At 44.5% G+C, this 22,545-nt stretch overlaps 2 protein-coding genes across 4 annotated transcripts in view; one reads left to right on the top strand and one right to left on the bottom strand.

Moving 5' to 3' along the window:
- The first annotated feature begins 34 nt into the window (after nucleotides 1-34).
- On the top strand, nucleotides 35-21,512 carry AP4S1 (adaptor related protein complex 4 subunit sigma 1). Its single transcript, XM_066608567.1, has 6 exons — nucleotides 35-153; nucleotides 3,141-3,298; nucleotides 13,595-13,681; nucleotides 15,023-15,091; nucleotides 17,369-17,380; nucleotides 19,758-21,512. Exons 2-6 carry the CDS (start codon nucleotides 3,161-3,163, stop codon nucleotides 19,884-19,886), a joined length of 435 nt encoding a protein of 144 aa, XP_066464664.1. The 5' UTR covers nucleotides 35-153; nucleotides 3,141-3,160; the 3' UTR covers nucleotides 19,887-21,512.
- The window catches only part of HECTD1 (HECT domain E3 ubiquitin protein ligase 1), a 62,079-nt gene continuing 60,915 nt past the window's right edge, over nucleotides 21,382-22,545 (bottom strand). For all 3 annotated transcript variants that reach the window (XM_066608564.1, XM_066608566.1, XM_066608565.1), the window contains one exon: nucleotides 21,382-22,545. In XM_066608564.1, coding sequence (XP_066464661.1) covers nucleotides 22,408-22,545 — 138 coding nt within the window. In that variant the 3' untranslated portion in view covers nucleotides 21,382-22,407.

The raw sequence follows: 22,545 nt of genomic DNA, 5'->3' as shown, positions 1-22,545 counted from the left end.
TGAGTTGGCTCCTCCCTTCGGCCGTAGAGCTAAGGCGTGACGTCACTGGCGAAGCCACTCCTCTCGCTGCGGCTGGTGAGCGGCTTCCGGCATTTCTGTCATCTACCAGTGATATCACCGGGGGGAACAATCACGATATACCACGACTAGGAGGTAATACCCCATCGTGATAAGGGAAGAGCGCTAATGAACCTGCACGGGATTGTGGAACTACTAGTTCCAGCATGCTTTATTTTTAGTTTCCCTCCTGTTCTCATACTGAATGATGACGTGTTGTCCGTGTCACCCCGCTCATATGACGTCATCACACGAACTTTATGGGTGGCAAGTTATTTTTGAAGCATTTGGGGGTGAATTAAATGTTCTAATGTCTATTATTGCCGGTGAGACCCCACAACAAGCCGCCACGTGCACCTCCGGAATATTAATGTCGCCTCTCTGTGGTTGTGGCGGCGTGTCCAGCTGGTTATTCGTCTGCATTAATTATTATATTTGCATTCTATTTCCTTTCAGGCCGCTGTCACACGAACGTATTTGTGTGTGTAAAGTGTGCGCAGAAAATACGCAGTGAATAGAACCCATTTCACGTGCAGAAAAATGCAAAGCAGGCATTTGTACACGAAAATACCCCACGTTGACCTAATTAGCTTGCCTATATCAATGAATGGGAGTGCGGCTGCATGTTTGTTTTTTTGTGCGCAAATGTGTACGATTTCTGCACAGAAGAGGTACAGTACAGGCCCCCACACACTTGCCTTTTTTTAACACTGCGGTTTTTTTGTTAACGCGATTGTCAATGGGACTTACTAATGTTAAAAACGCAAAGCAACGCAACTTGCGTTTTTGGTGCGTTGCGTTTTTACCATTAGAAAGTCCCATTGACAATTGTGTTAAAAAAATGCAAGTGTGTGGGGGCCCTAATACATGCACAGGCCTGTGTAACTATGCAACAGCCACTGCGCCAATGCGTACGTAAATGAGCTTACACCAGTGTGATGCTGGCCTTAGGCTGGACTCGCATATTGTATTTGCGCATTGGAGGTTGTGTATTGACGTGCACAACTGTGATTTTTAACTGCACTTGTTGCGCGCACAAATCATGCATACTTGCATGTGCAACAAAACCCGCAGCCACGGCCGCGTACGTTGAAATGGCCTAACTAGTTTCATACGTTCCATCCTTGCGGAATACTCTGGAGAATAGAACTTGCTGTGTTTATTTATTTATTTTTTGCGCGCAAAATACACGCAAGTGAACAAACGCATTGAAATTAATGGATTCTATTGCGCGGGCAAATTTTGTGAGCACGAATACAGTCGTGTGAATCCGGCATTGTAAGGAAGTTTTCTGTTTTTTAACCCCTTCCTTTTCCCTTATGGAAAAAATAAAATAAAAAAAACCTGTAAGAATACAAATTGCTTTCTATCACCCATAACTCTGTCAGGGCTCGTGTTTTGTCAGGCACACCGCACTTTGGTGCCGTTTGGGGTTGCTTACAACTTTTTTATGACTTTTTGTCTTCAATTGTTTCATTGAGACGGGATGAGTTTTAAAAAAAAAACCCAAAAAAACCCCCCACAATTCTGGCATTGTGTATTTTTTCCTGACAGTGGGGGATAAGTAATGGGATATTTTAATAAATCAGACTTTTATGGACACAGCCATTCCATTTATGTAATTTTTTTTGTTTTTTGGATGCAGCAGCTGAAAAAGTTTTTTAAAAAACTTTTTCAAAGGGGCTGTACCAGAAACATCACTTAACACCTGTCCATAGGTTAGACAAGAAGGCTACCTACACTTGGGTGAGTGCAATATCGCTAATTAAAAACAATGGTTGAGGAGTTGCGAAGGAACGCCCAAACAGAGGGCAAGCTGCAATTTCCCTAAGGATGCACCCTGAGAATAAAGTTTTGTTTTTTTTAGTTTTGCGTTTTGTAACAGAAAAAAGTGCCTGATGCTTGTCCAAGAGAAAGACGCTTTACTTTCCTCCACGCCCGGCGGTGTGCAGAGATGGTGCGACGGTTCGCAGCGTTTCATTCATGCGTGCCCTGCACGCCAACACTTGCCCGCACTGACATATGGCCGCACATATGTCTTCACACCTGTCGTTGATTTACATATGTCCACCTGTCGGACTATAAATCCCATCACATCCTGCTTGTATACTCCAGAGCAGCTACAAGTCAGCGGCTCGCAGTTTAACCCCTTTCGTGCCTTTCTTAAAAAGTGAGACTCTCTTCATCATCTCTCCCTAACCTCATACGGACAAGTGCAATATCGGGCTGGTAAAAAAAATCGTTCATGTGTGTGACCCTATTCAAAAGAATGGGGTTCGTAATCACGCATCCCGCAACGCACAAATGTCGCTGGTGTGAAGCCAGCCTTAGGCTTACTTCACACGGACGAGTGCGATAGCGTATATTTGCTCATGTGATGTCTGAGCATCAATAATGCTGCTGCCTGTGATTTTCTTGCATTTTTCTTACGCAGTAGACATCAACAGGAGTTGCTAATGTTAAAAACATACCGCATCCCATGAACATCGCAAGTTTGTGCGTTGCGATAAATCGAAAGCTCCACAGGGAAACATGGGCGAGTAAAAAAAATAAAATCACGCAGAAAGATAGGGCAGGCAGCGATTTACAAATCTCACAACTTCACAGATGGGAATGAAACCATTGAAAATGATAGGTTTCATAATTCTTCATTTTCTTGCATCGCTCAAAAATGATGCGATTTTCTCACCTGTGTGAAGCCGGACTGAATGTGATATACAATTAATAAAGAATAATAAATAAAATAAGAACTGCTGAGCAAGTGATGGGAGATGGGCCGGCATTACTGCAGAGAAGCAGGACTGCGTAGGTGGAAGCACCTCGGTACATTTACTGAAGCAGACCGGACGCAGAAAGGCTCTTCAATAGAAGTTGCTGGAGGCGCTATTTTACTATTATTGCTGGACTATCTGGGGATAGAAACTTTTGGTTTTTTTTGCCAAAAGTTTTGCATTATGGGTCGAATAGGACTCCAAATTTTTTGGGTGGGAAACGTCCCTTTAATGTTTACAACCTTTTATAGATTAAAATGGAAAATACTTTATATTCATTCCGCTAACTTTATTTTGCTTGTCCAAATTTAGGCCGATTTCTTCAGTCTGCGATGATCAAATTTTTCTTAATTGTTAACAAGCAAGGACAGACCAGACTGTCTCGCTATTATGATCGGGTGGAAGTTCAGAAGAGAACACTGTTAGAGTCTGAAGTCATCAAACTGTGCCTGTCCCGCGCCAAAGATCAGGTAAAGTGCAATTACCATCACATACATCATGGCAATTATAGGTCAGTAGGGTGCAAGAGCGCTCGCCCATCCTGTTCTAGGAGGTAGTGTAATTACCGTTAGTGACAGGATTAGTTTACCTCTTAGTGTTCCTAGAATCCAGACTGGCAAATTTGCCCAATTATGTATTAATATGGTAGTAAGAGATGACTAAGTCATAACTCTTTACAAGTCACTGGTCAGACCACACATGGAATATTGTGGACAGTTTTGGGCAGCGGTACTCAAGAAGGACATATCAGAGCTTGAGTGGGTACTAAGGCGGGCAACTAAAGTAATAAATGGAATGGGCAGACTACAATACCCAGAGAGGTTATCAACATTGGGGTTATTTAGTTTAGAAAAAAAACAGCTGAGGGGCGACCTAATAACTGTGTATAAATATATCCGAGATCTCTCCAACCATCTATTTATACCCAGGACTGTGACTGTAACAAGGGGGCGCCCTCTACGTCTAGAGGAAAGAAGGTTTCTTCACAACATAGAAGGGGGTTCTTTACTGTAAGAGCAGTGAGACTATAGAACTCTCTGCCTGAGGACGTGGTGATGGGGAACTCACTAATATAGTTCAAGAGGGTTCCAGACACCTTTCTAGAGTGTAATAATATTTCATGTTATTGTTACTGATTATTCAGTAGGGTCGGTGATATGGGGATTATACTGATTGCCAGATTGGAGTCAGGAGGGATTTTTTTTCCCTTAAATGGGGAAAATTGGCATGGACATGTGTTTTTTTTCGGTCTCACATACTATGTTATGTTATTTTACTATATTAACTAGATAGATTTGCTTTTCAGAAGGCTGGAAAAGCTGGGTGATGAGCTCCCTGGGAGATGTAATTGTTTTCACCCAGCTTTCTTGGAAAAAAGATATGTTAGAAATGGCTGATTCGAATTTTTAAAGTTAACAGAAGAGGACAATTTAAAGTTCCCAAGGGCTATGGACACCTTTGCAGACATCTTTTGGGGGGATTTTATATATTTTTTGTTAAATACAATTTATTAATAATTGGCCTTAATTAAAAATGTTGTACCATTTGTCTTCTGTAGCTTGTCCCTAACCTCAGACCTGCTCCCTGACAGCTCAGTGTCCAGCTCCTCTCTCTGCTCTCCTGACCACCAGCCTAGGTGGACATCTCTAACAATCACACAGAATCATTCTGAATCAAATAAGATGTCAGCTTAAAGGGGTTGTCTCGCAAAATCAAGTAGCGTTATACACTTCTGTATGGCCATATTAATGCACTTTGTAATGTACATCGTGCATTAATTATGAGCCTTAAAGAAGTTATTCACTTACCTGCTCCGTTGCTAGCGTCCTCGTCTCCATGGTTCCGTCTAAATTCGCTGGCAGCTTGCTTTTTTAGAAGCGCTTGCGCAGTCCGGTCTTCTCCTCTCAGCACGAGCCGCTTCAGTGTGCTCGCCGCTACAGCTCTTCTGCGCTTGCGCAGACGAGCTGTCACTGCTCGGGAGCGCGCTGGAGCGGCCATTATGTACCATCCTCTGTTAGAGGAAGGTGCAGAGCCGCCCAGCTGTCCCGAGAAGCCGCCCAGCTGTCCCGCCGTCCTGCCGCCCAGGTAAGTGATGGGCCGGCGGGGCTGCCGCTGGGCCGGGGGGGGGGGGGCCTTCGTCTGTTGTCAGGGGTCTAGCGCCGGTTACCTGCTGCCTGGCGGTGGGTGACTGTGTGCCGTGGTCGGCCGCGTTCAATCCAGGGGTCCGGTCGGCGGCTGCGGGGCGTCTGGTTGTCAGGGAGACACAGCTGGTAGCGTCTCGGGAGCGCGCACGTCGGGCTACAGCAAGCGATGGGAAAAGAGCCGGCGGCCATCTTGGGAAAATTTTTATAAGTTGCTGAAACGCTGGAACTGTAAGTACAAACCAGCTAGAAAAGTCATTTACAGGGGGGCTTAGTAAAGTATGCTTAATTAGGGGGACTGGGCAAAAAAAAAAATTCACTGCTTCCTCGAGACAACCCCTTTAAGGTGTTTTTTGACGGAACGATTACCGTGTAAACAAGCGAAAGTGAATGATAGTTCGGTCTAAACACTAACCAGCAACAGACGGTAACCACTCACCATTCGCTCGTGGTTCATTTTCTGCAGCCATAAAAATCATTCTTAGCTCTTTCACCTCTCCTGACTTGTCTGTTTTAGTAAATATTTGCATTCCCCATAAAGTAATACTTTTGGAGTATCTGTTATTAGAACTATGTCTTGTGCAGTTACTTTGTTATTCCTCCTGGAAACTGTCAAAGGGTTGTGTCCCTAAACATCTGACTGCCAGTACTGATTGGAAAGTGTCATACTCTGTTTGGACACTCCCCAGCTGCTGACATCCACTTGTCATTTAATTCATAAATCTCTATTTATTTTATTTTCATAACCCCTCCACCCCCAAAAAAATATTTAGCCAAAATTAAAAAAAACAAAAACTTCCTCCACCTTCTTACCTCTCTCCCTCGCCCCCTCCAAATCCCATCAGCTTTTCTACAATACCTCGATGCAACTAGCACTCTATGTCCACTACCCATTATATATATCAGACCAGCTCCCCTAAATTTCCTCCAACTTAATCATACAACCTATTTTTAATATATATCTCTTTCCAAAGATACGTATAACCTCTCTTATTTTTGTGACAGAATCTCCTACTGGCGGAGGGCAGGCTGCATTCAGTGGGCAGTGATCAGCTTTCTCACCTGATACAAAGCTCTCTGAATTCACAAAAGAGTGTGACAAGTTGTAGTCCAGTCTGTATTTGGTCAGCAGCACAAACCTGATACTGTATTCAGGGAGGCGAATAAATGCAAAGCCCAGTCAGTCCAAACAGCGGTAGTAAATGGGCAGCATAGATGTACACCACAACAGAAGAGATGCACTTGATTCCTCCTCGGCAGACAGCAATGTTTCGACTTAATAACAAGGTCTTTATCAAGCTGACAACAACAATTCACCAATCAAACAATAATAACCAGTAGGCTCCATACTGTCCTCCAGACAGGTGTGTCCTGTATAGAATAAAAGGCCATCCGTGGCAGCATACAGGGGCAAAAATAAATGTTCAAAGACTTTATCTTGCCATAAAAATGCAACGTCTCGGCCACAAATTGACCTTTGTCAAGCAAAACGTTGCATTTTAAAGTCTTTGAACATTTCTTTTTGCACCTGTCTGCTGCCCTGGGCCTTTTATTCTATACAGATTATTTGTTGGAGGAAACACTTGGTCAGATTCCTCTTTTCGTGGCTTTTGCATCATTGCAGGGTTCCACCCTTGTTGGGTATAAGAGTGCTGCAGTTTACTTTTTTTGTTTACAGGTATCTCCAGTTTGTCATCAAAGCCTGTAAGGGAGATAGAATAATACCTCCACAGTGCCACCTATTGGAAGGCAACATTCCTTCAAGCCAAAGTTAGACTCTTTATACAAGCCTTGTAACAATGACTGGGAATTAAAAGCAAAGCCAGAATCCATGTACATACAGCTGTTTCAGGGTATTTGCCCTTCATCAGTGTACAGTAGGAGTCTGACTTTGCTAGTGCGAAGCCCGGAACATGGGTCAGAAACGCTACCTCTTCTCCTTAAGGAGAGCACCTGGATGGTGAGTGCGTGAGGTGACTTATAAGGCCATTCGTGCTCCTCTGGGTAATATGCAAAGAAGGCCATGTCACAGGTTTTATCACAACATGATTTTTACCTCCGTCATTATAAAGAGAACAGGGCTGTTTAAAAAAAACACAAACAAAAAACAGGGAGGAACGCTGGAGCGCTGGGTGGGCTATTGATATACATTATATTTAAAATTAACATGCTGCGGAATTAAATCCCACACCACATATCAGTATCGGCACGGATTTTGTGCAGATTTTTTCCACAGCGTGTAGATGATATTTTCAAAATCTCATACACTTTACAGCTACTGTGAATTAAGCAGCAAATTCACCCCGTGTTGTAATAGTGACCCCCTATATTGGTGGCCCCAGTACTAGTAGCATCTGTTACCATGCGGCGGTTGCTAGTCCTCCCGGGGCAGTGGTGTCCTATATTCGGGGCGCGTCCCCCCAGCTTGTTGTCCGGCTGCCGGTGGCGCGGGTACAGGTGCCTGGGTGGCGTGGCACGCGGCACTGTGTGCGCGCGCACCTGTGGGTGCAGCTGCCGTGAGCTCCCTTTTATTTTGTTCTGTTGGGAGTTGGCTGTCTTACTCTCTCCGCCCCTGGGCGGAGGCTTCTGTTTAAAGGTCGGGCAGAGACTTGCAATCACTGCCAGTTATTGGTTTCCCTCAGTGTGCTAGCTAGTCTGCCTCTGTTGGTCACCTGCTTCTGTCAGCTTGTCTTCTATACCTTGCTATTATCTGCCAGGTTTTTCTATCTGCCTCAGTTCTGCTTAGTATTGTTCGTGTTGGTTAATTACATCTGCCTTTTCTGTCGGTATTCTACCCTTTCCATCCAGGTATGCCAGCGTCCCTTTTTCGGTCCCTAGTTAGAGTAGGGACCGCCGCCCAGTTGCCCGCATGGGGTTAGCCAGGAGTGGAGGCAAGCAGGCAGGGACAGGGGTTGTGGGTGAGATTTAGGGCACCCGGGCTGGCGTATCACGGGTAGTATACTGTAACAGTCTCCTATATTGGCCCAGTGTAGTAATACTGACTCTTATTGCAGCCCCAGTAGTAATAGCATTCCCTATATTGGCCCCAGCAGTATTATTGACCCCCACAGTGGCCCCAGTAATATTAACCTCACAATAGCCCCAGTAATACTATTAACCCCACAGTGGCCGCAGTAGTAATGGTGACCCGCCAACAATAGCTCCAGTAGTAATAGCGTCCCGTATATTGGCCCCAGTAGTAATAGCGACCCCACAGCGGCCCCAGTAATAATATTAACCCCACAGTAGCCCCAGTAGTAATAGTGACCCCCACAGTAACCCCAGTAGTAATAGTGACACCCACAGTAACCCCAGTAGTAATATTAACCCCACAGTTGCCCCAGAAATAATATTAACACCACAGTAGCCCTAGCAGTAATGTTAACCCCACAGTAGGTAGCCCCAGCAGTAATATTAACCCCACAGTAGGTAGCCCCAGCAGTAATATTAACACCACAGTAGGTAGCCCCAGCAGTAATATTAACCCCACAGTAGGTAGCCCCAGTAGTAATATTAACCCCACAGTATGTAGCCCCAGTAGTAATATTAACCCCACAGTAGGTAGCCCCAATAGTAATATAAACCCCACAGTAGGTGGCCCCTGTAATATTAACCCCACAGTAGGTAGCTCCAGTAATATTAACCCTCCAACCGATATACTTACCTCCTCCTTGCAGTCAGCACCGCTCCTCCTCCTCTCAGCGCTTATCCCTGGTGCATAGTGACATCAGTGTGTGAGCCCGGAATGTTTCCTCCCTTGTCCTCTTCTGCAGAACTAAGGGGGAGAGGACTCAGGGGAGGAGGTGCACACACTGACGTCAGAGTGATTACTGTCCGGTAATCACTACCAAGGTGAGCAGCCATCGGCACGCATGCCAGCAGAGAGGACTCTGCGTGCCCTCCATGGCACGTGTGCCATAGGTTTGCCACCACGGCTCGGTCAGAGCCCCTGACTGTCCGCAGAGCACTGTTTGGGAACCACTGGTCTACATAGACTACGAGAACAACGGCATTTTATGCAATCATTCGATTTATTACACAGAACAACCATAAAAATCGAAGCAAATAGGCAATAAGAGGAGCGGATCATAAATAATGCAAATAATATTGTCAACAGTTAATACATGTGCCTGCCTGAGTATGATGAGGGGACTGCGACGGATGGACAGATGATGTAATGCACCCACATATGCCAATAGCTGTGGAAGGTACCCTCTAAACAGAACGAAAATAAAAACCAATATTAAAAACAAAGACACTTTAAAAAACATGTTATGTATGTAGCAACTGAAGCAGACTCGCATTGAGAATTTGGCTACATATAAGGAAGGACATTAAATTTTATATTCAAACCTTGTGAGGAAAGAGCATCCAATTCATGAATCCATCGCAACTCCCAGTTTTTCAGAAGTTTGACCGAATCCCCTCCCCTAATGTTCGGTAGTACGTGGTCAATTACTCTGAACCTCAGTTGGTTAATAGCATAAACTTTTTCAATTAAGTGTTTTGGGATGGGTAGATCTTTATTCCCTGTGCAGATAGTACTTTTATGTTTTACAACCTGTGTCCTGACCTCCATTGTTGTCTCTCCTACATAGAAGAGACCACATGGATACGTGATGATAAATCAGAAAAGATGATGCGCATGTATATCTATCATGAATATAAAAGGTTTCGCAAGTAAGGGGATGATGGAATTTATCGCCTTTTAATTAGTTTGTGGCGGGACGAGGAACTGAGTCAGGGGAAATTCTGCTTCTTTGGTGGCAAAAACACTCACTGTTTAGGGGTGTCAGTCACTCTGTGGATGGAATGTACTAATTTCTCCTTTAAATTCGGTCCCCGTTTATAGGCAATCATAGGTGTAACTGTGGACTCTTCTATATTCGCACAACCCTTGGCCAAGAGGCCAGTGTCTCTTGATGATATTTGACCATCTATGCTGCCAATTTCCTATCGTTGTCCATATACACGTTCTGGGATTAAGACCAATATTGCTAAGATATATATTTTTTAATTTTATAACTAGAACCCCATTCCAAAACTCACACAATTTTTATGCATTAAAGGGGTGGTCTCGCGAAACCAAGTGGGGTTATACACTTCCGTATGGCCATATTAATGCACTTTGTAATGTACATTGTGCATTAAATATGAGCCATACAGAAGTTATTCCACTTACCTGCTCCGTTGCTAGCGTCCTCGTCTCCATGGTTCCGTCTAAATTCGCTGGCAGCTTGCTTTTTTAGACGCGCTTGCGCAGTCCGGTCTTCTCCATTCAGCACGAGCCGCTTCAGTGTGCTCCCCGCTACAGCTCTTCTGCGCATGCGCAGACGAGCTGTCACTGCTCGGGAGCGCGCTGAAGCGGCCATTCTGCACCATCCTCTGTTAGAGGAAGGTGCAGAAACTGGAGCTGCCCAGCGGAGAAGACCAGCCCAGCCCAGCCCAGCCCAGCCCAGCCCAGCCCAGCCGCCCCGAGAAGCCTCCCAGGTAAGTGATGGGTCGGGGGGGGGGCTGCCGCTGCGCCGGGCTGCGCCGGGGGGGGCTGTCGCTAGGCCGGGGGGGCTGCCGCTGCGCCGGGGGAGCTAGCGCTAGGCCGGGGGGGCTGTCGCTGCGATGGGGGGGGCTGTCGCTAGGCCGGGGGGGCTGTCGCTAGGCCGGGGGGGCTGCCGCTGCGCCGGGGGAGCTAGCGCTAGGCCGGGGGGGCTGCCGCTGCGCCGGGGGAGCTAGCGCTAGGCCGGGGGGGCTGTCGCTGCGATGGGGGGGGGCTGTCGCTAGGCCGGGGGGGCTGCCGCTGCGCCGGGGGAGCTAGCGCTAGGCCGGGGGGGCTGTCGCTGCGATGGGGGGGGGCTGTCGCTAGGCCGGGGGGGGCTGCCGCTGCGCCGGGGGAGCTAGCGCTAGGCCGGGGGGGCTGTCGCTGCGACGGGGGGGGCTGTCGCTAGGCCGGGGGGGCTGTCGCTGCGCCGGGGGAACTAGCGCTGGGGAGCCGGGGGCTAGCGCCGCTTACCTGCTGCCTGGCGGTGGGCGTCTGGTCGGCGGCTGCGATGCGTCCGGTTGCCATGGAGACACAGCTGGCGGCGTCTCGGGAGCGCGCACGTCGGGCTGAAGCAAGGGCTGTACACTTTGGGAGAAGAACCGGCGGCCATCTTTGGAAAAGTTTTTAAAAGTTGCTGAAACGCTGGAACAGTGAGTAGAAACCGGCTTTAAAAGTCATTTAAACGGGTGCTTAGTTTTGTATGCTGAATAAGGGGGACTGGGCAAAAAAAAAAATTAACTGCTTCCTCGAGACATCTCCTTTAAATCGCCACCATCCATGTAACACCTCTGACAGTCTGAGTTTAATCTAATACCCGTATTAAACAACTTTAATGGAGTACGATAAACTCTAAGCACTAAATATAATTGCTAAACTCGTTGACTTTTAGATAGAGATATCATTGGAATCATATGCAACACTGCGGCCCATAGGCAAATGAATCTCCCCATAGTATCTATAAAAGATGAAATTGTTGAATAGATGAAAAAACAGCGTATCTTTTTAGCTTTGGCCCCCCATATTCTGCACATTCCATGAAATTATATAAACCTCTTGAATCATCGTAAATGATATTCATTATTTATGTTTTGCACAAAAAATTTAAAACACCGGTCACATTGCATGGCAGAAGTGAAGGAAAAAAAAAACAAACCCTCGCTGCACCCAACCCCATACTAACCTACCCATATTCCGTAGGGCTCTTATCACCTAGGCGTAGTGATAATGGTCAAAAAAAAAAAAACAATATCACAGTAAGGTCACTAATACTAAGGAGCAGTACCCAGTTACCTCCCACCTATCTAACAAATAGTATAATTTCAGACAGTCAAATTTTCTACCTGTAATCTGCTAATAAAAAGGACTACTTATTGCTGTTCTATAAATATTGTTCCTGTTTATCAATCCAGGAGGCAGCATCCCCAGAATTATTACAGCTAGAAAAACATTGTGTAGAGTAGGTTCATTTTATGTATCATTTTGCATCTCCACACCACTAGCTTGTGCTGAAATGGCCTGCATAATAGCATTCACAGTGGCAGATGAAGCAGGTGAAGTATATAAAAGAGGGCCATGCTTGCCCTTCTCAGCAGAATGAGATAATGTATTAAAAGTCTCATCACAGGAGGCAAATACAGTTGTAGAAGTTGCATGAGCATTTCTAACCGGAGTTGCAGGAGCAGTTGAACGAGCGAATTCTGCCAACCTGTTAGCCGCATTGCAGCATTTCTCAGTAAAGTGATTAGAATAATCAAAACAATCTGTGTATTCTGCATGATTACCCCACTAAATATTCTATATTGCCTCCATTGTTACATAGGCAGCTTCACTTTGCAAAGTAGCATGTGCACCGCTGGCTTCTTTTCTCCTCGTCATCGCAACGTTATATGACATACAGGCCTGACAGCAGACCAGCCTCTGCTATCACTGTTTCTCTGCTCCCCTACAACAGGAATTTTGGTGCTGCACAACTAAAGGCTCAGGAACCAGCAAGGCAGCCAGCGCAGCAGAGTTAGCCCCCCCTGTCTGTGGGCGTTGCAAAATCCCGCGGTGGATCTCGGCCGCGGGAGCAGGAGCCGGCAGACGAATCTCCACTGGCCAGCCTATCTGACAGATGGGCTGTCCGCAGAGAATCGCGGCAATTCGCAGCATTCTGCGAATTGCCAACTGCGAGCGGAGAATCGCAATGATTCTCTGCTCGTTGACACGGGAGCGGCGCTTTCCATAGCAACGCTATGGAAAGCTTCAGACAGCGTGATTCGCCGGTGATTTACCGCCGGTGAATTTACATCCGTGGACAGGGGGGCTTAGAAACACTTCAAGAGGAATAAAACAGAGGAATGGCACAACAAAGAGTTGCTGTAGAAAGATTATTTCATGAAGAACACAAGTGTTCACTAAAACAGACACAGCAGGAGAACTAACAGATCCTTTTTAATAAATTACATAAATGCAATACTAATATCTGCAAAGGTGTCCACAGCCTTTAGTTTTATAGATTTCTGTAGTTTAGAGGGTTCTCCCATCTCTAGCTGTTTTCAGACAGTGGCTTGGGTTGGTACTGCGGAGTCCCATTCGCTTCAATAGGATTCAGCCTGCAGTACCAACCTGGGTCACTATGCAGTGTACAGAGCTGTCTGAAAACAGCTAGAAGTGGGAGAACTTCTTTAAGGTTTCAGATGACAAGGTGGTGCAACTGTTAGACAGACTGATAAGACTGTTCAGTGGGAACACATCATTCTAAGTATCTTCATAAGACGGCGTCATCCAAAAAAACACAAAAGAATGGCAAAATTGATTGCTTATTACTCTGATAATACCATAATAATAGACAGACCCTACTGTGTCCATCACTGTCTACTGTGTGACTAGAGCCCTTGGTTCAAAGCTGCAACAATGAAGCTCTATAGTTCTGAGAGCAAAACCTGCGGTCCTTGAGTGCACAAACCTCCGGTGTTCCAGCCTGCACACGTGATTACATTCTCTGCATATCTAATGCAAACGCAGCAAATAAGCTTTTATCATATTCCATATTATTTTCATATGTAGCAAGTTTACTGTTCTACACAACTTTATTTTCTTCCTTCCAGTGTTCCTTCATAGACTATAAAGACTTCAAACTGGTGTACCGGCAGTATGCAGCGTTGTTCATCGTGGTTGGAATAGATGAGTCTGAGGTAAGAGAGCTCCTCAACTTGGAGATTTCTGTCTTGTCTCCTGTTATTTTGTGGGGAGTATGCTACTGAAGGAAGGTTGAGGAATCCTCGCTAAAAGCACCCCCAGACGGTGCCCCATACTGTTACAGTATTCTCCTTAGTTGCAGTTATAATAGCCACATAAGTGCCAACTCCGTTGCCAACATCAAGTGCTCTCGTTGATGCTAACCATGATGTTTCCATGAATACAGTCACCATGTACCTATTAGTATATGTAGAGAACACACCTTCTCATGTACAGACGCTCTTCACAAGTAATCAACAGCAGGTTACATGTGAGCATATTGAAAAGACATTGAAATGCTCCTCCTAGATAAGGGAGACAGCTGAGATGGTTGCCTATCCTGCCTACCTGCTGCCCTTTCATTGAACACTAAAATTTTATCACATCAGAATCCTAGAATGGTAGAGTTGGAAGGGACCTCCAAGGTCATCCGGTCCAACCCTCTGCGCAATGTAGGATCACTAAATCATCCCAGAGAGATGTCTGTCCAGCCTCTGTCTGAAGAGTTCCATTGAAGGAGAACTCACCACCTCCTGTGGCAATTTGTTCTACTCATTGATCCCCCTCACTGTCTAATATCTAATTTGTGTCTCCTTCCTTTCAGTTTCATCCCATTGCTTCTAGTCTCTCTTTGTACAAAAGAGAATAGGACTGATCCCTCTGCACTGTGAAAGCCCTTCAAAAATTTGTAGACAGCTATTAAGTCTCCTCTCAGCCTTTTTCTTTGCAAGCTAAACATTCCCAGATCCTTTAACAGTTCCTCATAGGACATGATTTGCAGACCGCTCACCTTCCTAGTAGCTCATTTCTGAACTTGCTCCAGTTTGCCAATGTCTTTTTTAAATCAGGGTGCCCAGAACTGGACACAGTATTACAGATGAGGTCTGACTAAGGAAGAGTGTGATGATGATTATCCATTCAGTCGTATCGGACCTTTGGTCACTTTATGGATCAATGTTCTCTACGCATTCCTGTCTTTCACCGCTTCTTTCAGTTCCGCGATTGACATGTTTGTGATGGCCATGGTTGTATCTAGCCCTCTTGGTCTTTGTCGTCCTAATCTTCTATTTCCACTAACTTTGCTGTTTCCTGAAAACAGTAGAGGGGGGTAATTATCTCACGTGAGCTAGAGGTATGCAGAGGTCTATGCTTCTCTTAATACATTCCAGAATTGTGTTTGCCTTTTTTGCTGCTGCATCACACTGTTGACTCATATTCAGTCATCTAAATCCAAAGTCTTTATTTTCTGTGCCTATTAAAATGCTGATTGCTATAAACTTTTCTCTCTCTTTTTACAGAATGAGATGGCAGTCTTTGAGCTTATTCATAATTTTGTGGAAGTATTGGACAAGTACTTTAGCCGCGTGGTATGTAAAGAGCTTGTATAAGTATTCAGTGCAACTCTGTTCACATCTGAACTCCATTTTTCTCTGCAGTGAACGGTGCTAGATGGATCCCATTGACTACAATGGAGTCCGTCTGGTTTATGTCCTGCCCTTTTGGACAAATGTGAACTGACATAGAAGAGGCTGCATGGTGGCTCAGTGGTTAACACTGTTGCCTTACATTGCAGGGGTCCTGGGTTCAAATCCCCACCAAGGCTTGTATTTGCATAGGTTTCTTTCAAAAATAGAGGAACTTAGGGCCCATTTACACTGAAAGATAAGACAGTTTTGAGATATCATCTTTGCATAACTCTTAAGTAGCTAATTAGCTACTAAAGACTTAGTGCAGGCAGAGCGGGATACAGCTGTATTGTTCTCCACGCTTTTAGCTGGTGTCCCGAACTGCTAGAGGGATACCAGCTGAGAGAATCTTATCAGCGCTGCCAGCTTATCATCTAGTACATGTTCATTCTGGTACAGAAACTTAAAGGGGGTTAGCATTTTTGCCTCCCTACCTCTCATTTCACTTACCTTCATGATGCTTCTTCCTGATGATCCTGATATCTTCCATCATGATCTAGCAGGTCACTCTTGAAACTTGGGCTCAATTTGTATTCCTGTGCAAACTTGGGCTCGACTTGTATTCCTGTTGTCAAAACCTACCTGACATGTGAATAAGATAACTTTCTATGCAAAATTACTTCATGTTCCACTTCTCAGTTGACCTGTCATAACTACTGTTCAAGGCTGTAGAGCAAATGTAGGCTTCAGTAGAGTCCTTTTACAATATGATGGAAGATCTTAAGGTCCTTTGCAAATGCTGCCCATTGAGGGTACTTTGCGTGGGACAGACAACTCAGCAATATGTGATCTATATTTTATTAAAGGCGTTATTAAGTATTTAAAAGTTGATGGTCTATACTGTGGATGGGCCATTAACCCCTTAACGCCACAAAGCCTAAGTGTACGTCTTGGCTGCTGGGTACTTAACGTACCAGGACGTACACTTACGCCCTGAGGATAGCGCAAGATCAGAAGAGATCCTGCGGCATCCGGCAGTGGGAGCCAACTGTTACTGATAGCCGGCCTCCCGCTGCAACAGCGGGGGTGCATCGGAACAGCGACCCTCACTGTTAATGCCTCACACGCTGTGATTTATGTAGGCATATAAAGGGTTCACAGAGAACGCGCGCTCCCTCTGTGACGTAATCAAACACCGGCAATCTAATCAGATGCAGGCGTCCTGCTTTGCCAGTGCCTATGATCGGTATTACAAGCGATAAGGCATTGCAGAACAGAAATCTTGTAATGCTTTATCATAGGTGTTATGGTACAAGTTCCCTACAGGGACATAAATAGTGTAAAAAAAAAAAAAAAGAAAAATTGTCTCAAAATAACAAAAAATGTAAAAAAACACAACCTTTTGTTGTACTTTTTCCTCTATTAGTAGAAAAAAATGTTACAAATTTAAATCCTACATATTTGGTATCGTCGTATTTGTAACGACTTGTACCAGAAATTGAACACACTTTTTATCCTGCATGGCAAAAAGCGTAAAAAAAACTGCTCCAAAATGTTAATTTTTTTTTTTCATTTTGCCTCCCAAAAAACACAATAAAAGTGATCAAAAAAGCCTTCTGTACCTCAAAATGGTACCCATAAAATCTACAGCTGGTCATGCAAAAAACAAGCCCTCAGAGAGCTCTGTCCATAAAAAAATTAAAAAGTTATAGGTCTTCGAATGCAGAGATTTAGGAAAAAAAATGATTTCACAGCAACAGAAACTATGGCAGATCCCATCGTAAATGGTTAAGATGTGGGTGCCAGTGGTATCCGCCCTACAGCGGATCAACCAGAGTATCATTGCTTCTGTTATGATCACCATGACACAGGTGTGAACAGATCTTTATAAAGAACTACCTTCGTTCTATGCACTGAAGATATGTTTTTAAAGGGATTGTCCAGTTGTAAACCATTGATGGCCAGGCTTGGTATTGCAGGTAATGTTTGGTAATGAGAACTGGACCTGTAAGCCTGGCCAAGTTTCCATTCACTTCATTGAGAACTGAGCCTGCAATACCAAGCCTGGCCACTGCATTGGGAGTGGAACTGTCTCCTTCCTGCACAAATCAGCTCAGGAACAAGCACGCAGGCCCAGCAAACAGTTGATAGTTCATCAATAGTTTAAAATTGGACAACCTCTTTAAATCTAGAACTTTTCAGAAATTTAATATCTTGCTTGCTTTTTTTTTTTTACAGAGTGAACTCGATGTATCCTTTTCTAAAGGTTGCTTATTTTGGGGGATGATTTGTGGTAAAGAGTAAATTTGTTTACCAACATTTTTATTTCCTGAAAAACAAATAGGGTCCAAAACAGACCAAACAGAGACAGATTATTAAGCAGTAATTAACTAATCAGCCATTTAGCTTATCCCATAAATCAAGGAAGAGGACTAAGGCCGGTCTCACATATTTGTTTTTTCGGTGCTAGGCGATGACGCTGGATGAACCAATACGATGGCTGTGATTGGTCACGGTTCAGCCAAATTTCTAAATCCCACCTCTACAATATGAGGGCTGTTGATTGGCTGAGCAGCAGTGGAACCAATCACAGCCATTGGTTCATCCAGTAGTGCATTGATTGGTTGAAGAACCAATCACAGCCATTGCTTCCTGGAGACGGGATTTATGAATCCTGTTAACAGGAAGTGATGTTGTATGAGGGCCCGAGGACTGCGGAAAGCGTGTCAGAGCTGTGGAAAGCAGCAGGAAGGACCTGGACCAGCCTACTAGATAAGTATAATAAGACCTAGTGCCCCTTTTGGGGCAAGAGGTTATAAGAGAGGGTCTTATTTTCAGGGAAACACTGTAGTAGAGTGAAAGACTTGAGACTCAAAGGGCCAAAGAACATATGAGAAAGTCTAAAGAGAAAAGTAATGTATGCTCCCCAGTTCACTATTGACAATAAAATGGAAACCCTGACCATGGTTGAATCAGTGCTGAAAAAGCAGACTCCAAGCTTGACCTTCTCCAGAATAGCAGGACCCATGCCAGAGTACTCTGTACTTAAGTGTTGATGCTGGCCCTACGGCCACCTGCTCCTGGCTGTAGACTGTCAGGAGAGCCATGCCGAAGCTGACTCTCCAGCCATCGGCTATCGAATGTAGAAAGGCAGGAGAGTAATAACATGGTACACAGTTTGCCGTTGATACAATGTGCTCTTCTGGTTTGTGGTGTTTCGGCGTGGTTGGGTAGGTAGGCCGATGCTGCTGAAACCGAATGGTACCAAGAGGAACATAGATGACGATCCCAAAGCAGGATTCTTTTGGTGTCAGCCGTGGAATGATAGAAAGGAATGACTGGAATCCTCAGAGGAACAATAGTCCCATTGGACAGTAAACCTAAAGGCTCCAAGTCTGTTCTATTGTTCCATCTAGATGGGACAGTTCCAAAAGAGGAGAGGTGCATTAGGCAATAAACCAGGTTATCCAAGATCTGGCAATCCATGGGTCATCTGCCTCTTAAAGGATGTGTTTTTTTTTTTCATCTTTTTCTTTTTTTTTTTGAAAAGGGATGAGTATTTAACATGTGGGCCCTATCTGGAAGAAACTTGTTTCCCATTGTGTGCTAAGGACAATCATCCCACATAAATACTAAAAAAAACAAACCAGTATGCCCAACGCCTTGTATGTGTTCTAAAATGTGGCAGTGTTTCATAATAAACACACTTTAAAGTTTGACTCTAATCAGAGCTTCAAATCAAAGAGGTAAGCCATGTCAGCCTCTCCCTGATCATGTAGGCTTGACAGTTTTTCTCCCTGCACACAGGTAGGGAGAGAGCTGTCAATCACCATGTAGCGACCAGGGACAGGCCGCCACCGCTTCCCTCTTTGACTTTAAGCTTTGTTCTGAGTCATACTTTAAAGTACGTTTATTGTGAAACCGCACAAAGTTCCTGACCACCACATACATGGGAGCACTGTGCATTCGTCCATAATGAACCAGCTGACAGGTTCCCTTTAAAACTTTGCCTACTCTGAGTTTTGTAGCGAGACTTACTAATTGGACCTACAAATTGTGGCACTGATTCAATTACTGTCATTGGGTTGATCCAATACAACAGTCATATACTATCTTAATGGGAAAAACCAATATTTGTGACCAATAAAGTTGCATTTCCTTGGTGGCAATTTGTTATACATATAACAGAGCAGTACTAATCTGGTAATGTTAACCAGATAGTATATGTTTATTTTATTTTTTTGTCACTCCTCATTGAGACTTTATGTGTGGGTATTTGTTCTTTTCATGATTTTAATGAATTCTAGTAAAAGTTATATTTTAGGATCAATAGTTTGTAGGTCCAATTAGTAAGTCTTGCAATTAGATTCTGGACCGGTGCTGCCTCTGTGAATGAGTTTTGTAGTGAAGTGACTCAGTAAACTTCTCTTACCTGGATGAGAATTCATAGAGAGATGTTACTGCTGCTCACTGACCTCTGAAGCTCCAGAGCATTTTATGGGTTTCTTGGTTTAGTGTTTCACTTATGAGAGAACTAGAGATAAATGGGGTGTGTTTCCCTTTAACAAACTGCACTAGCATGTTGTTGACCTGAAGACAATACCTTTTCCTTCACTCAGATGCACAGATAATGTTTAATCTCGACAAGGTGCACATTATTCTGGATGAGATGGTGTTAAACGGCTGTGCAGTAGAAACAAACAAGAGTCGAATTCTTGCACCACTCCTAGTTCTAGATAAAGTTGGAGACAGCTGAAAGCTTCCTGGATGCTCCCACCGCCCTCTCCAATATGCTTTTTACGGAAAGACCATACAACAGATGAGTCAAAAGGCGGGCAGAAATGAAGACTCCACAGGACATTTGGATGTTAGGGTTGGTGCAGGTTTAAGAATCGTTTATCTAGGCAGCAGATTTGGCTTTGAAAGGAATAAGCATTTTTCAACAAATGTATGAGCACTCCTCGAAAGCTAGGGCGCCAGAGCAAATGTACAATCATCACAATGTGTGACTTGGGGTCTCATGTCAAAAATGCAACACTGCCTCTCAAACTCCACCCCTGAGGCATATATTATAGGGAATAACACGCAATATCACACTGAGGTCTGTCGTGATCAAAAAGTGCAATAATTGAGGGACTCTGGTGCCCCAGAAGCCAGCATGGATTTGTACATGGGAATAAACCCAGTAGTTTGGAATTGTTATGCTGCATGTAAGCAGGCTTACAAGGGCCTCAGACAAGGAGTGTACATAAAAACTTATCCTTATTTATCAGGGTGGCTTCACATCTGCACTTAGGGTTCCGCTGTCCTGCTCCATTCAGGGAGCAGGGAAGGGCTGAACAGTTGCGTCTTAGGATGGAACCGACCAGCGCCGAACGGACCCATTGGCAATTATAGGGTCTGTTCACTTTCCACCCAGCTTTTTATTTTGTGCCGGATCTGTGACCAAAGCTCCGAATAGAGGTTCCAACGCAGATGTGAAACCACCCTAGGCTGCCTTTACACTGGCGCTATAATTGTGCGAGATTTGTGCTTTTTAAGATGCCCAAATATGAACCCCATTCTTTTGAATGAGGACATACACAGCAGTGATATTTTCCTGCACGGCACCGGGAGGCAATTCTATGCAGAAACCAATTTCAGCATGTTCTATCTTGCTGTGGGCTCTCGCATCGCAGTGTTTACTGCTTTCAATGGGACCAGCGGCAGCCCCCTTGAAAGCAATGGGAGAAACTCAGTAATCCCTCTCTCACAGCCGCGGCTGTTTGGTTCTTCCCCGAAATAATCCGAGGCTGTTCTACCATGAAAACTCCTCGCATTCATGGGGAATTCACATGGTGGGGAGCGCGATATGGAGATGGGATTCATGGGCCCATATAGCACTTGCCCGTGTGAAGTTAGCCTATGGCCGGGCTCGCACGTGTGTCTTGCAGCGTGCAGGCTGCGAAAGATACGTGCATGGCCCACAGCCAGTAGGCAATGACAGTGCATACTGACTGCGTACGTCCGTCTCCATAGACTATCTTGGCATGCATGTGTGCATAATACACGGAAAGATAGAACAAGCTGTGATTTTTCTTCATGTGAGCAGTAACATGGCCACTTATGGGAGATTGGTACAACATATTCCACGCGCAAAACCCGTGTGCATAATACGCTCGTGTGAGCCTGACCCCAGTGAGTATTTTAGCAGTAATATATGTGCTGGAACCAGAACTGCAATTGTATAGACAGAAAAGATTCGGAATGGCTCATTTCAGACTGCATATATTTATTTTTCAGCACACATACTGGAAATGTGTTTTGTTTTTAAATTGTTTATTAACTTTTTTATTTTTTACTTCAAACTGCAACAAGTTAAATAAATGTTTATAATATACAAAGAAAATACAAGAGAACAATCTTTTTTAATTAACCCCTTAAATGTGAGGAACAGCCTTCTACACAGGAGTTGAAAGTTTACCCTGAACAATGATGGGGTAATTGGCTCTATGCCGTTGTACACTGTTGTAGGGATTGAAATCATCATTATAGCGTTGAAGCTTTATTTGGATTTTGCACAAACACTTCAGTTCAATCTGCATAGCAGGGGCTTTAAAAAAAAAAATTCCAATCCTTCCAGATTAAAGGAGGACTCTAGAATAACAAAAGGTGCATGGTTATAACATAAGGGGGAAAGAAAAATACTAAGTAAACACTAAGGGGATTTAAATAGTGCAGGCACCATTAAAAATAAAATGGGGGGAGGGGAATTGTAAAAGGGAGAGAAGAAGAAAAAAAAAAAAGCAGCCTCAGGTGTCCATTAACGGTCTACGTTTCATGTAAGCAGCTTTCTGGCATGTTAGTTTAAAGCTAGCAAAATGAGAGTTGGATGCAGGGTAGCGGGGACCAGAAGATGCCGACGTAGTGTATTATGTTCATACAACTGACGGTACACTTTTACAATGTCTGAGTGCTGACAAGCAGTGACCCTAATAATAGGAGAGGCTTTTTTTTTCTCTGCCCTCCAAACCAGCGGCTGCCAGGATGAAGCGGCAGGCTAAGTGTTTTCAGTCAAATCATGCCAGAAGAAGAGACCATGTCATCATTAGCAGCGAACAAAAAAACAAAACAAAAAAAAGGCATTACACCCACTCTCTCACTTAAAGCCTCGCAGAGGGAGTGTAAGGGACATACAGCGAGAGGAAGAAAGGCCATGTCTTGTCTCTGCACACGAACACGAGAGGGAGTGCCGCAAGTAACAAATGTTTAGTGTCCCGTCAAGCCCAGGGTGCCTCTCAGTTCAGATGGAATCCCTTCTCCATGGTAGCAGCAAGCAGACGATCTCTCATTATCTCCTCCGAAGAATATTCCGGCAACTTAAGATAATGCACGCAGGTATTCACAGACGGATAGCTAGCATCAGTTGCATCAAC

This window comes from Eleutherodactylus coqui, chromosome 6 (genome assembly GCF_035609145.1).
Source record: "Eleutherodactylus coqui strain aEleCoq1 chromosome 6, aEleCoq1.hap1, whole genome shotgun sequence".
In the NCBI taxonomy this organism is placed as follows: domain Eukaryota; kingdom Metazoa; phylum Chordata; class Amphibia; order Anura; family Eleutherodactylidae; genus Eleutherodactylus; species Eleutherodactylus coqui.
Note: the sequence above shows the minus strand (reverse complement) of the source record. Positions and strands in the feature narration are given on the sequence as shown.